The sequence below is a fragment of the Typopeltis vanoorti genome, chromosome 20, assembly GCF_054136105.1.
Source record: "Typopeltis vanoorti isolate ZY-2024b chromosome 20, IOZ_Tvanoo_1.0, whole genome shotgun sequence".
Lineage (NCBI taxonomy): Eukaryota > Metazoa > Arthropoda > Arachnida > Uropygi > Thelyphonidae > Typopeltis > Typopeltis vanoorti.
The window spans coordinates 109,876,194-109,892,150 of NC_143568.1; the positions used below are offsets into that span (position 1 = coordinate 109,876,194).

General features: G+C 33.7%; 1 protein-coding gene across 1 annotated transcript in view; it reads left to right on the top strand.

The window, feature by feature from the left end:
- Positions 1 to 15,957, top strand: part of hob (bridge-like lipid transfer protein family member hobbit) — an 844,941-nt gene that overhangs the window by 674,400 nt on the left and 154,584 nt on the right. Inside the window, exons 38-39 of the mRNA XM_090409957.1 lie at positions 8,151 to 8,300; positions 13,417 to 13,498. Coding sequence (XP_090266083.1) covers positions 8,151 to 8,300; positions 13,417 to 13,498 — 232 coding nt within the window. The remainder of the gene's footprint in view (positions 1 to 8,150; positions 8,301 to 13,416; positions 13,499 to 15,957) is intronic.

Below are 15,957 nucleotides of genomic sequence, written 5' to 3' on the forward strand. Positions count from 1 at the left end.
CCCTCCTTATTCTCTCCTGGAAGTGAATTGCATAACTACTCTAAATTTCTCTACAGGTTTGAAAGCTCTTCTAGACAGCATTCAAAATCAGTTACGTAATTTTACCATTTTGACAAAAGATATACGGCAATCAGATTGTATCGTGAAGCTTCTAAATCTGTTCTATTTATTTGCAATCTAAAACCAGCTGTTCTACTGCCTGCTGAAATTATGTGAAATTTTAGAAATAATATGCTATATTTTCACCATGCAAAATTGTTTATATGCATACCACACAAAAGAAAGTTCAGTAGTATTATTTGTGTTTGTTTTTCTTTTAAAAATATCTAAATATTACTTCTTCTGCTGCTGGAAGCTATTTCTGAAATAATCGACGTCTTATAAATACTTGATTATTCTACAAATCAGTGCACCGGAAGAGTTGCACTGATTGATCTTTCACTTTACGTATAATAATTGAATAATTTTTTTTCGAATTTCAGAATTTTCAAATGTTTGCTTTGAAAATATTATGTCAAATATTTATATTTTTAAACAATATTTATTGAAATAAATGTCCTTTTTCTTTCGTTTCTAGCGAAATAGCATTATATGGATCATCACATTTCAGTTTTAGAAACGATTTTTTGTTATTCATTAAAATGCTACATTGCATTACTCGGTTTCCGATTGTGTGTCTTTTTGGTATCAAAAATTTATATCCAATGATATTTTAGCAGTGATTCTTCGCCTTCGTCATTTATTTATTTATTTATTTATTTGTATTATGCATATTACGATAATATCTAGTGCACATCCTTGTAGATATGTTGAAAGTATAATGGGGAAAATATCATATACGGAATGATTCAAAATTCTTTTTCATTTTGAAGATTTTCTAATGCTTTCCCCCCCCCCTCCTTATCCTCTCTTAGAACTCACAGGTTTGAAAACTTTTCTAGACAGCATTCAAAATCAATTACTTCATTTTACCATTTTGACAAAAGATATACGGCAATCAGATTGTATTGTGAAACTTCTAATTCTGTTCTATTTATTTGCAATCTAAAACCAGCTGTTCTACTGCCCGCTGAAATTATGTGAAATTTTAGAAATAATATGCTATATTTTCACCATGCAAAATTGTTTATATGCATACCACACAAAAGAAAGTTCAGTAGTATTATTTTTGTTTGTTTTTCTTTTAAAAAAATCTAAATATTACTTCTGCTGCTGGAAGCTATTTCTGAAATAATCTACGTCTTCTAAATACTTGGTAATCTCCTCTTAGCTGGAGGAAAGGTTGAAGGCTTGTTACTCTCAGTGCTATTGAGAAGAAAGGGGAGAACACTAAAGTGCCCCAGGCTGTAGTGCAGAATATGTCAAGAATGTCTTGTTTCCTTTTCGATTGTTGATTACCTATATTCTAACAGAAATACTGATATTTCGTTTACATGCTTATACATTATTTATGCCAAAATAATTGCTTAATTTATAATGATCAGTTTCACTTTTATTATCAAAAGTTAGAAATTAAATCATACAGTTATCTTGAAAAAGAGGATTTGAATTATTTTCAAAGAAAAGGTGCATGTGCGTTTCATAATCTTCTTTTTTTTTGGGGGGGGGGGATATAGACCTAGGCAATCTGCGGATATTTCAGATAATTTATTTCATAAATCGTTCGCAAGACAGCTGTTACAAACGTAAATCACTTGGAGAACATACCTATTCATTTTAGTGTAAAACAGTAGCAAAGGTTCAGTTACTTTAGATATCTAATCTAGAAGAAAATGTTATGTCTGCTGAGATTAGAATCATACGTGAATAATTTTTCTGACATGATTTCTCTATTCGTTATAATGTAACCAATTTCCAGATTTTTTTCCCTCCTGCAGACTTCATGTTATATGCAGTGATGAACTATGAGAAAAAAAATCAGATAACAGGAGAAAAATATGCAGTATTTTCTTTTCCACTGGCTGAATTTACAATGTTCTTTCTTTGTGTTTTGAAGAGAAACTGCAAATGACTTTTTTCTTACTATTTTTGCCATTATAACATCTCATATAATTATAAGAGTGACATTTTACCGTTTTTCTCCCACACGAGAAACAGAAATAAGGTGGTAATAATATTGTTGATTCTGCCAAACTTCATTGTAGCAGAAATTTTTATTACAAAACTTTGTAATATATATATATATATATATCTCCGAAACAAGAAATTTGGAACCCATATCACATCAATGTTGAGTGTTGGCAAGGTGAAAATGTTCCCGTTATTATTTATATATTTCATTTATTAACTAGGGGGCTATGCCCAACCCCCCCTGTTCTGGTATGGTAGACCAGTTCTCCTTCAATTGTGATAACTCGAAAGGGGGTTCAGCCACTGAATTCTGATGACTCGAATTTTGAAGACTCGACACTCAGGGTAACCCCTGAGTTTCAAAACATTTCGATAAACATGACATAAAAAAGCTTATCATTTTATATATATATAGGGTAGATTTTATTTCATTATTTTTTTGATGAAATACTTTACCTGGAATACTCTTTCCAGTTTCTCTGTGTCAAAAAAGAACTGAAAAATTAGCCTTCAAGATGAAAAAGAAACAGTGCATTCGGGTATCCCTCTATCAATATTTGTAGTCCTGAAAAGGACTGTTTTGATGGCCTTGAAAACAAACATTTTTTATTTCATACTGTTCAGAATTTAAAATTCTTGAACAGCGTGGAACACCTTGAAGCAAGGGTAAACACACAAAGCAATTTTACACTCAGGGCACCAGATTTTTGTTTCCTTTCTGATATTTTTTTTATTACATACATAATATTTGGGTGGAGGTTTTTTTTTTATTAGCCGTTGGTGGTAGATTTTCGGGATAATAGTTGGAGTTAGCAGCGTTCAACCTCAGATGTCTGGCAGGATTTCCTGTTTTTCTGCTTGCTGAAGAAGGTGCATGTGCATGCAGCAATGCTTTCGCAATTTCTATTCTGTATTCTAGATATGTTATGGTAGACAAACATTTTTTCTTGTACAGGAGGAAACTGTTCCAAATAACAAAATCCAAACACTTCAAAATTCAAATAACATGTCCAAACACTTTTTTGTAATATTTTTTATGCTGTTTCCTCATTACAGAGTAGAATGATAGCTGCTGATCGCACCTGTCGACTCAACCCATAGTGTCGTTGTATGCACACACAGCAATGGGTTTTTCTTTCTTCAAACCATGCTTCTCCACGGATTCCGCTGATGGATTGTGCAGGGAAGATAGCAGAAAAACATCTTTTTTGTCTTTCCAACGTAGTGCAAAGACTTTCCCTCGCTGATAAGTTCGGATTTCCCCCTTCGATAGCTTTCCTGAAGCCAGATCTGGAGGCATATTTCGCCTTTTTGTATTTACATACCATAACTATCTGTAAGATGCTGTAAAAGCAAATCAGCGAGTTCAGGACACATGTATAGTAATTATCCATTATAATTCATTATAATGGCAATATCATTATAATAGCAATTATCCATTATCCTTTCCCCAGTAAAGGGTCTAGTAACTGCATTACTGCACGCATCGACAAGGGGAGATCCGAATATTTATCGTGCTCGATTACAGTTTGCTTTCCCGTATAAGGTTTGAAATCCCAAAGATATCCACTTTTCGATTCGCAAAGCATAAAAAATTTTACTCCATACTTCGCTTTCTTTTTGGGAATATACTGCTTACATTTCAGTCCACCTTTGAATGGCATAAGGCTTTCATCGATACTCAAGTCTCTCTCAGGAATGTAGAGTGATCTACATTTTTGACGGATTTTCATCAGAAAATCATAAATTTTGTTGAGGACTGGGCAAGGATGTGTTGCCTGATCGTATTCTTCATTATTCTGAAAATGCAAATACTTCATGATGAGACTGAATTGTTTTTCAGTCATAACATCACGAAACATTGGCGTGTTCAGAATCCAGTCTGTAGACCAATACATTTCGAGAGCGGGCTTTCGAAATGTATTTCGAAACTTCGGGTTTTTCACTTTCTTTATTCTGATATTGCATTTGAAGGATGACAGTGGTTTTAAATATTAATTTCACCTGTATCCGAATATCACATAATTTCCTGAATTATAATAATCACGAAATATGTATATTGTGTGATTTATAATTTGCTAATTTATAATAATCACCACATAGTTTCAGTATCGAAAAATTAAAGTTATGTGGAACAATTATTTCTAGAACAATTATTTCAATATTACTAGAGAAAAATAACGTATTAAATAAAAACTGTACCTATGTTTCATAACAGTTTTCGGGTGTGTGATAGTAATGCAACGAGGGGGGGGGTTAAACTATCAGAGGTGAAATAAAGTTCAATTCTATTGTAAAAATATGGAAATAAACTTTCACATTTGATATACATATTTTGAATGATAAAAATAAGCAAATGTATCGCTTTCTTTAAAAATTGGAGAATAAAATATCTGAATTATGCAGAAAATATAAATTTAAATCATAACTGTTAATTTCATTTTGTAATGACCAATTATACAAGGAAACCAAGATAGTGAAAGTACAGATTACTATACAACATGAAGAAAAAATTTAGTAATATGATTAAAGAATTTCATGTTATTCTCTATAAAGCAAAGTTGCTCAAGCGTGTCCTAAAGGAAATCTGTTAAGTATTATTCGATTTCCATGGTTTTGTACAAAAATAAAATTAATATAACCTGGAACGTCGGCAGCCGGTTTTCTTTTCTTTTTTTAAAAGAATATTCCAAATAATTATCGTGAATTAATTTCTTCGAGAACAAAGAAAAATCTTTTGTCTAGTAGCGATTAGAAAAAAATTAGCGCAAAAAAATAAAAAATTAAATTGGTTAAGTGAAGAAATTATGCAAGACCTTTATTTTGCCCAGAAATTAAAATTGTATTGTACAATAAAAAGAGAAAACAAAAATATAAATAATTTCTCTATTTTTAGTCTATCATATATAACTAAAATCCAGTTCACCAGCATGGAACAAGAAAGTCCGTTTCTTGTTACAGGCAACTGAGAGGCAGCTACGAATTGGAGATAATCCGATTAACATTTCTCTTCAGCGTGAGGGTTTATCACACCTTCTAATGGACATGACAGTCAAATTGCACTTCTTATCCAGGTTCTTTAAACAGGTGGGCTGAATCTTATCCAGATTTATTTGGACGTCTATAGACGTCGTAGCCGGTAGGAAGGTTAAAGCTTAGCGATGGATCCAGAGTAACTCCAAGGTATTTGGGATTTTCATTAAATGTAATTAGTTGACTGTTTAGCTTAATCTTTGGTCTCCACTTTCTGAGGGGTTGTTAATAGTAAAAACACAGATTTCTGATTTAGTAGTGTTAATTTTGATTTTTTGGTTTTCACCATATATAGCTAAACTTTCAATGGCTTTGTTTAAGTGACCTTCTGCTGTTTCTAGGTTGTTGTGAGCTGAGAATAGGACCAAATCATCAGCAAACATAGCTATCTTTGTTTCTTTATTTATATTTTTATCTAAGTCATTCAAGTAGATGGAAAAAAGGAATGGGCTCAAAATGCTACCTTGAGGGAGTCCCTGTCTTATTTTCACTTTCTTGGAAAAGGTATTATTTATTCTAACTTGAATTGTTCTATTTCTTAGAAAGTCATAGATCCAGTTAAGAACTTTCCCTTCTATTCCAATATGACAAAGTTTGGAAAAGAGTTTCTGCCTCCACACCTTGTCAAAGGCATTGCTAAAAATCTATAAAAGCTGCAATGGTGGATTTGGTAGGTTTGGTCTGGAAGTTATCTTGAATTGTCTGGGTTAAGTAGAAAAGTTGATCAGTTGTTGAGTATTTTCTTCTAAAAGCAGCCTGAAAATGTGGTAGTATACTATTTTTGTTTAGATAGTAATTCAAATGTTGGAGTATCATTTTTTCCATTAATTTGACTGGAATTGAAGTCAATGAAATTGGTCTGTAACTTCCTGGTTGGTCTTGCAGTTTGGCAGGCTTTAAGATTGGTATGATTGTGGCTGTCTTCCAGTCTTTCTGAAGTTTTAGGCTATTGTTGTATAGGCGAAGTAGCCAGGCTAGGGAAGGAAGATGTTTGATCATAATTCCTTGTATGTTATCTGGTCCACATGATTTATTTATATCTAGTCTCTCCAAGGCACCTCCCAATTCAGAGATTGTAAATGGATCCCAGAATAGTTTGTTTTGATATTTGGAGAGTTTGCAGCATTTTTCTGCTGTCGAGCCTGTTTTGATATTTGATGGTCTTTCCTAGTGTTCATCTCTAGTTTGCTTATATTTTGAAAATGAAAGGCCAAGGTATTTGAGATCTCCCTATCTCTAATTTTGATATTTCCATCTGGATCTTTTAGTGTGTTAGTCTCACTTGCCTTTGGTAGATCTCTTTGTAAATTAGCAGTCAGTTTCGAAAGTTTGGTATCTGAAGTGTTTGGATTTAAGTTGTGGCAAAATTTTTGCCACCTAGTTCTTTGTAATATATTATATGTTTGTTTAATTTCAGCATTTATCTTATTGTACTCAATCCTGGTTTCTGGAGAGCTTTCAAATTTTAAGATATTAAATAATTCATTTTGTGTAGTTATTTTGCTGGCAAGTTTCTGGTGAACCTTTGTGTAGTTTGAAATAACTTTTCTCCTGTAGCCCTTTGGGATACTTTTCTTTGCTGCATTTATAGTATTCTTCCAAGTTATATAGTCTTTGTCTAAGTCATCATGGTATGTGTGATCTTTCAGCATTTTGCTTACTTCATCCTTGTATTTCTCCCAATTTGCCTTCTGGAAGTTCCAATGATATTTTCTTTTTTGGGTGGGTCTAGTCATTTTGGGGTTCAGATTGATTAATATTGGAGTATGATCACTTCCTACTGGTTCCAAAACAGACCAAATAGCTTTGTCGTGAAGATCAGGAGACACCGCAGTGATATCTAGGGCATCTTTTGTACCATAAGAATGAGACAGATAAGTAGGTTCTACACTGTTGAGAGTTATTAGTCCTGTTTCATCTAAGAAAATTACTCAGGTTTTCTCCTCTTCCTCAGAACCCCATAACGGGTGTTTGCTATTCATGTCTCCTAAGATAATGGAGTTTTCTTCAATGAGATGGGATAGGTTGGAAAGATTTGGTCCAGGTTTGTCAGGAGAATGATAACAATTGAATATGTTTAATGGCTTTTTACTTGATTGCAGTTGGATTCCTTGTATTTCAGTTCCTTCTGATACTATGTCTAACTCAGCAACTTTATATGACAAGTTTCGGATTAGTGTCAGAAGTCCTCCTCCATTTTGGTCCGTAGGCCTATCTTGTCTCATGAATTTATAGTTTTTAATGTTTAGTCTGTTGTTTGTCGAAGTTTGGTTTCCTGGATGCAGATAATATCAGCATCATGTTTGTGCTAGTTGTAATAGTTCATTTAGTTTTTCTTTGCTTGCTGAGGTAACAATACCATTTAAATTACATTGGATGATATTAATATTTCTTGTAATGGGTGGAATGATTTGCTCATTTCTCAACTCTGGCATCATTTCCAAATCAAGAGTTGCGTCGGCTGCCCCGTATGCGGTAGCATAAGTATAATCACTGAAATTTGTCTCCATGACAGGAAAAAAGAAATGCTGCTGTCATTAGATCATCCAGAGGGCACCACGAGGAGGTGACAGTCAGACTTTGCCCTCCAAACTCAGAAAATAAATCTTTATAATATATGTTGACCATTATTCATTCTTCAAATATGTCTGATACATCTCTCTTTATTTACTATAAAGATTAATATGTTGTTTGAACAGTAAGTAGATAGCAGCTTTCATAGTAATCCTTATGGGACTTAAGCTTTTTAAGAGATTGGCTTTTGTTTATTCTGTTATTAACAGTGCCACCTATACTGGAAAAATGTGTGTTTACTTATTGATCTATACTGATATATATTTACTTATATAATTCATTCATTTGTATCATAACTACATTTTTATTGCTTAAAATGTATTCTAAGATATTGCAAGTAATAGTTACCTGCTTACATATTTTAATTAAAATATGCAAGCAGGTAACTTTCATAGTGAAATTCATAGTGTTGCTTTCATAGTATTAATTCTTTAATCTTTAAAATTATACTCATTTTTAATGATTTCTAACAGAGGTACAGAAGTCAAACAAGTGTCTCTTGTCAAAATCAGTCTCTTTTAACCCCCAGTCCAATGAATCGGCTACAGTCTGGGCATGCTGCTTCCATGTTGCAAAAGCTGATAGCAGAGGCTGAAGTAAACCCTATGGTATATACAGAAGAGGTATATATAATTTTGTTCAAAGGATAATTATATTACCAGTCTAAGTAGCAATAAAAGTAAAATAAAATATCATCAGTTTCCTTTTATATACCCTCAAGGGGTGTACAGACTAGTAGGACAGTATTATATAATTAAGTTTACATTCTTACTAATCACCTATCAGCAGTTTTTCTCCAAATTAGTCTATTACTAGTCAGCACTCCATTATTGTCGTATCACCCAAAATTTTGGCTTTTTGAGGCATTTCTGACTGAATCAATTAGACCTTGATCTTCCTCTGAATTTTTTTTTCCTCTGCCATTTTTGCATCAAATACCTATTTTGTGAACCTTTCCTCTCCCATTCCATTTAAGTGATCATACCATGTAATGTGTGAGCAGAGCTCACATGTTCTTGAATGCTAACAATGTCAAGTTCCTTCTTAATATCTTAATTTTTAATATAATTCTGCCATTGATGCTATATGTTCAGGCCCCTAATTTTTCTCATAAAACTAATATATGTGGTCTCTAATCTTTAAGTGCTTTATTTCTAAGCTAACACTCAGATCCATACCTTAAACTGGTTTGAACACAGTCTTGTAAATGGATGAATTTAGTGTTTTGGCTAATTTCTCTCTTATTCTGTATAAATTTATTCAGCTTACTCCCCATTACTGGCTTTGTTTATTCTGTTATCTATTTCCATATTTAAGTTGCTATCTTCATGAAAAACTGTGTCTAAATAGTTAAAATATTTTACATGTTTTATAGGTTCTCGATTGAGAATGCAGAAATTTTGAATGTTGAAATTTTCTATGTACCTGCCTATTTTTATAGTTTTAATCTTTTTATTGCCGATTTTAACATTACTAATAAACTACTTTTAAATTGATATCATAGGTGTAAACCCTCAAATCATAACCAACTACATAAGAACATTATTGATAAATGTCAGAATTACTACTGAAGAGTTAGGTTAAAAATAAATAAATAAACAGTCATGCTCAGAATTAAAAAAAAAAAAAAAACTTATGACTTTTTAGTCATATAGCTTTTTAAACTTCTGTATTTATTATTTTCATCTCAGCACATATTTCAAAACAGGAACTGTCATTATTTTTGCACATTCCACACATATGGGGGAGCAATATTCGAGAAGAGGAAAGTCACTAGCAATAGCCTGTTTTAGGGCCATTGCTGTTTAACCTATGTGACATTGATATTAACACACAGCACAATGAATTCTGGGAATGATATGTAAGGACACTGATTTATACAAATAAGGAGATTCTGGTTCCATTGTATAAGGCTCTGATTAGGCTTCATATGGACTACTGTGCACATATTTGGTCGTCTGGTTTTGAAAAGGATGAAGAGATGTAGGAGAGGGTCCAGAGGCAATTGACCAAAATAGTTTCTAATCTGTGGAACGTTGAATATAAAGAAAGTTAAGAAAATGCAATTTGCAGAGTCTAGTGGATAGGAGGAAGATGTGATAGAGACATACAAGCTGGTAAGAGGGGTTGTTATAGGATTAACGTTGAAGTGTTTTTTCATAAAATGGTGGGAGATTGGGGAAGAACAAGAGGTCATCTTCTTGTATAAGGAGGGGTGAAAAGCAGGATTTTTGCATGGAGAGTTGTGAATGATTTGGAATGCATTGCCTGAGAGTGTGGTGTCTTCAGAGAATTTGAATGTGTTTAGGGTGCAATATGATGAGCTATGTGTATGACAAAAGGGACCTCCTATATGAGTCTGACTCCATGGGATCTCAGGATGATAATAATAATAATAATGTTCATGCCCTATGCCCATCATATATGGCATGATTGCACTTGTTGCACAAGTTAATAATAATGTAAGTTTTACCTGTAGTACCATCATAGTCTCCTGTGTGCTCCTTGAGTATACATATCAGGATTTTATGATGATAGTGGTGGCATTTTTGAAGCAGCTATTGTCTTGCATGAAATAATATAATGATGTATATTTCCAAAATAAAATACAAGTATATAATTTTAATTCTCTTTTGAACAATTTGAAAATAAAGTATAATCAAAAATACATCTAGTTGGCTAACTCAAAAGGTGGTTATAAGTAAATTTCTGGTACAGAGAGGGAGAGATGTGATTAGAATTCTTCAAAATGAACGCATTTTGTATTACTCTGCATGGGATATTTGCAGTGGCTAAACATTGAATATTATAATTGAAATGGGCATCCTAAAAAAAGTCATTCATTGAATTGTTAAACTGAAGCTTTAAAGGCTGGGTTTTATAATTTAAATATTGCTGGATATAAATTTACGATATTTTAAAAAACAAGTCTCAAGATTAGGAAGCAAGGTGAAGCCTAACTTCGTTTATTCATGAAAGCAAAATAACAGCATATGTATTCTATAAGCATGACCAAGCATATAGCCATATTTGGAATTTTGTAAGTAAAGTAATAAAAAAAATTTTTTAAATTAGTTCATATTTGTTTCAATAATTGTCATTTGAAAATAGTGTTTTTATTAGCATTTAACATTATTTTCATAGTATTTTTAGTAAAATTATTTATGCAATATTAAAATTTCAAGAAAGGTTTTTTTTTATTGATTTTAATTTCACACATATGAAATTTATTTTTAAGTTTCTTGCAGACAAACACAATAAATAAAATGTAAAGGCAGAATGTTAAGATATTGAAAGAATTTCTGTTACAGGAAATTCCAGTAAGATAGCTTACTTTTTGTCAGCTAGTTTCAAGGGTTTCAACTTCATTATGGCTCTCCGGTAATGGTGTTAACAGTAAGAGCGATTAACAGCAGATTAGAATAATTACAAGATAAAATACTGAATACTGCTCATATTTTTATGCTTGAAAAATCATAAGATGTTTCATGCATTTGATCAGTTTTAGCCTGTTGGAAACCAAAAGATCAAAGAAAAATGAGATTTAAAAAAAAATCAAATCATTTGGTGTGTGTGGGGGGGGGGGGGATAATTACAAACTTATATATACACATATTATGAATCAGAATAACATGTTTGAAAATAGGAACCAAGATTTGGTTCCTATTTTCAAACCTTGGTTCCTAGGAGCAAATTCTGAAGAAAATAATGATTGATTCAACTAGGAAAATACATGTGGTGCAGTTGTGTATGTTGATAAAAAAAAATCAAAGTTCTATTGTGAACTCAGAACTAGAGGAAGTTCTGGAAAACAAGAAATCTTATTTTGTCTTCAAAATAAGATTTTTTTTTGAAGACAAAAAACTTTTTTTTTTTTTTAATTATCCCATGGTATTATTACACTAGATCATGGAGGTCAAATTCATGTATTTTATACAGCACCTTTTTTGGGTTGTTATAGAGTTCACATTTGGAAATATTCATACAGTTTAGCAAATGCATTGGTGATGCTTCCTCGATGTTACAGATTTTGCAGGTGGGGAAGACTTTTATGCCATTGCTAAACTTGATTGGTCTTGTGTGGCCAGTCTTGAGGCGAGAGATCATGATAGTGGCACTGCGATTAAACTTGGAGTTTGATGGTAGTGCCTGGATTTTCTGCTGAGTACCAGTGGTGAGTCATGTCATGAAGAATTGTTCTTTTTATAAGAGGCAGCAATAAATATTCCAAGATTTTTAATACTGCCACTGACTGAAGAACATCCACTCAGGAAAATGTCACCCTCCTTTATCCAGAAGGTTTGGCAGGATCTCCAATATCAGTCAAGATGCTATGTTCAGGAGTCATCCTCATAGAAACTAAAACTCAGACACAGACCCACTCCTTTGTGTAACATCTATTGGAAGAATACCAAAGATCGTTACTGTCACAATACTTTGAACTATTCCCATGGAGTAATATCAGAGTGGGACCACTTGAATGTCCCAGATGAAACGATCTGCTGTGAAATGAAAGACTAAGGAATGACATCCATGAGGAGGACTCATGCATAGGAATGGTCATCTGATTCACACTAGGAATATCCTTACTTTCAATATGCCTAAGCCATCATTATCTTTGAAAGCAGGGTATCTAAACTGCCTGGTTTTGCTCTCCCCCCCCCCCCCCCTTGAACCATTTACACTGTGTTAAATTCCAGAAGTATGGCCATGCTGATACTGACTATTGTGGCTCTGCCATCCTTGCCCAATGTAGCAGGAAGCATCATAAAAAAAAAAAAAAAAAAAAAAAGATTGCAAGAGCAAAATACCAAAATACTCTAATTGTGAGCAGATCAACCTGCATATTCTCAAGTATGCCAAATGTGGTAGGATGAAAAGGAGATCCAAAGGATAGTACATCTGACAATATAAAAGTACATTTAGTGGTAAACCTTCCTATGCTGAGAAGGCAACAGTAAAGAAAGTGTAAGTAGGAACTTTGACTGTATGTCAGTCTTTCCTTCTGATAACTACAACATCCCTGAATAGTATCCTCTCTAACTGAAATCCTCTCTAAGATTGCTTGATGCTATCCAGAAGATGATCCAATTAATTGATGGTCTCTCTCTCTCTCTCATAATGTTCAGTTTCTGCTTTATGCCTGTTCTACAGATATTTTTACAGACAGTGCTCTGCTGAATTGACCACTATCATTCCTTCATTCCCCTCCAAAATAATAAGAACAAGAACTGCTGCTAACCGACACTCATTTACAATCCATCTTGAAAAACTCACTGAACTAACTTCTTTTCCCTCCTCTTTCATTCTATCTTCTTCCTTTCTTTGGAACAGCCTACCCACTCAGCCTTCCCCAAATAATACAACTTTCAGCTGTTCAAAAAAAAGAAAGAAAAAAAAAAAAGTCAATCAACAGATTCCTTCATGCTTGTTACCCTCTTGCCCACACACACACATGGCACTAATGTGCTATAGGTCTTTTTACCTTTCATGCAGTGTATGTGTCAGATTGAAAAAAAAACAAAAGAAAATGAATATCATTTGGGAATAATAATAATATTGATTCTTTCATAAGGATAATGAATGCGGAGGAGGATTAATCCCATACTCAAGAATATTTTCTTCAAAGATGGGGTGTGTGTGGGGGGGAAGGTACTTTTAATATTAAAATATCTGTTCTATCATTCAGTGCTGATGAGCACCATGTATTTTTATGTTTACATTTTTTTTTTTTTTTAGATAGAAGGAACATCACAAGAACAACAACTGCATGGTGTTGCAGCCTGCCAGACAGATGATGTACTACATAAAAACTGGCTCAGTAAGTAGACTTTTACTTAGAAAGTGAAATATTCTGTTTCTCTTCCATATTTCATCAGTCTCTGTTAGTCAGTAGCCTCATGCTAATTGCTTATCTAATCCATGTTGAAAGATGAGTCCTTGTTCTTTTATTGTGTTATATTATTATATAAATCAAAAAGTGCAGCAAATATTACTGCCATTACAAGATGTTTTATCACTTATCGGTGCCTAGCCTTAATCCAGTTGAGAGCAGGAGAATTACCTTGCCATCCTGACCTGGAAGTAAGCAGAAATATCTCAGTTAGCAAGGAAGTAAGTATTCTAGAAGATTTTAACTGATGGCATAGATGGGATGGCAGTTGATATTAATTAGAATTATGGCATAGGTAAAGTCATATGACATGTTATATACCATCTGTTAACTGTATTTGTTTTCCAGCTAGTTTCAGTTTTGTTGTAAAAGTCCACTGTTATTCAATCTGTACATTAATGATATTGGGAAGGATTTGACAAGCGACATATAGTTATTTGCTGATGATGCAAAGCTAGGCAGTGTAATCATGAATGCTGCTGATATGCAGTCCTTGCAGAATGATTTGAATAAGCTGGAATTGTGGGCATGGGAAAATGGGTGTCAGTTCAATGTCAGTAAATGTAAAGTCATTCACTTCAGCATGATTACCTATCCAGTGTCGTATTATATTGGTGGGATTAGGCTAGAAGAAACTGATGAGGCTAGGGATCTTGAAGTGTTAATAGATAGGAAGTTGAAGTTCAGGGGCCATGTGGCAAATTGCAAATACAACTCAAAAGATAATTGCAATGCTCAAACGAACGTTCAGATGTAAAGATAAGGAGGTTATTTTGCCTCTTTACAAGGCCTTGATAAGACCTCACTTGGATTATTGTGTGCAAGTCTGGTCTCCTGGTTTCTGATGTGATTTTGATATGTTGGAGAGAGTACAAAGGCAAGTGTTGAAAATGATATCAGGATTGTGGAATACTGATTATGAAGACAGGTTGAGAATTTGTAGATTGCAGACAATAGCAAACAGGAGAAAGAGGGGTGTTATGATTGAGACTTACAAACTGCTGAAAGGGTCATACAGGATTTCAATTTATGGAGGGTGGGGAAAGGACAAGTGGGCATCCTTGGAAGCTGAGAATAAAGACTGCCAAGAAGGGTGTAAGGGCTAGATTTTTCTCTCGGAGGGTGGTGCATGATTGAAATGGATTGCCATTGGATGTTGTGAGTGCAAGCAGTGTGAATGAATTCAAGAATAAGTATGATAGCTGGTGTGTGTAATATGTGGCCTCCCTCGATGAGTCTCTGACTCCCTGGAGGTCTCTCTTATTAATAATAATAATAAAGTAGAACCCCAACCTTCTGGGTGTTGGGTGTGGTTCCTCGTGCCACCTCCTTATGAGACTCACTTGCTTTCAGCTGCAAAGAATTTGTAATAGTTTCTCACTTTCTAGACAACAGTAATGTACTGCACAAAAACCCCAGGTCTTTTTTTAACCAAATTACATATGTTTCACCATCTTGATGACTGCACTATTTTGGGAGGAAAGAAAAGGAATATCACCCTCTCACTTTTATGCATTCTTGTTTCCATCTTTACAAGTATAGTTTCCCTTATTCTTCTCATCCATTCTCTCAATGAACAAATATTTTCTTCAGATACTTAATTCCACTTGAGTTAAAATTATCATCATCATCATCATCAGAGACCTCGAGAAATTCAAGGACACATCGGGGAGGGACATAGATCACCTAAACCAGATGTCATACCTTCTCTTAAACGCATTCACACCAGATACACTCATCACATCAACAGGCAAATTGTTCCACTTGCTCACTGCTCTGTGAGAAAAAAAATCTACCTCGTACTCCTTTCTTAACTGCACACAAACTTAACTTCCCTGGATGCCCCTTTGTCTTCTCCCCACCTTCCATATAATGAAAAATTTTATCAGTTGATAACCTATAACACCTTTTTAGAAGTTTATAGAATTATATCTATTATATCACCCCTCTTTCTCTTGTTTACCAGTGTCTGTAGTCCATATACTCTCAAACTATTCTTGTAATTTACATTCCATAATCCCAATATTATCTTTGTTACTCTTCTTTGTGTCCTTTCCATGCCTTCTTTATCCTCTCCAAACCCTGGAGACCAAATCTGTACATTAATCCAGTCATATGGCCTTGTAAAGGTGCAAAATGACTTCTTACCCTTACATGTTAATGTTCATTTAAACAATGCAATTATCCTCTCATTCATGTTTGCAATGTTACCTTTGAACTTCAGTTTCCTATCCACCATAACTCCAAGATCTCTAGCTTCATCAATTTCTTTTAACTTAATGCCACCAATACTATTGGAAATCTATCATGCCAGAGTTCATAACTTTACATTTGCTGACATTGAATTGATAGCCTTTTGCTTACTGTTTCAGGTTATTCATATCATT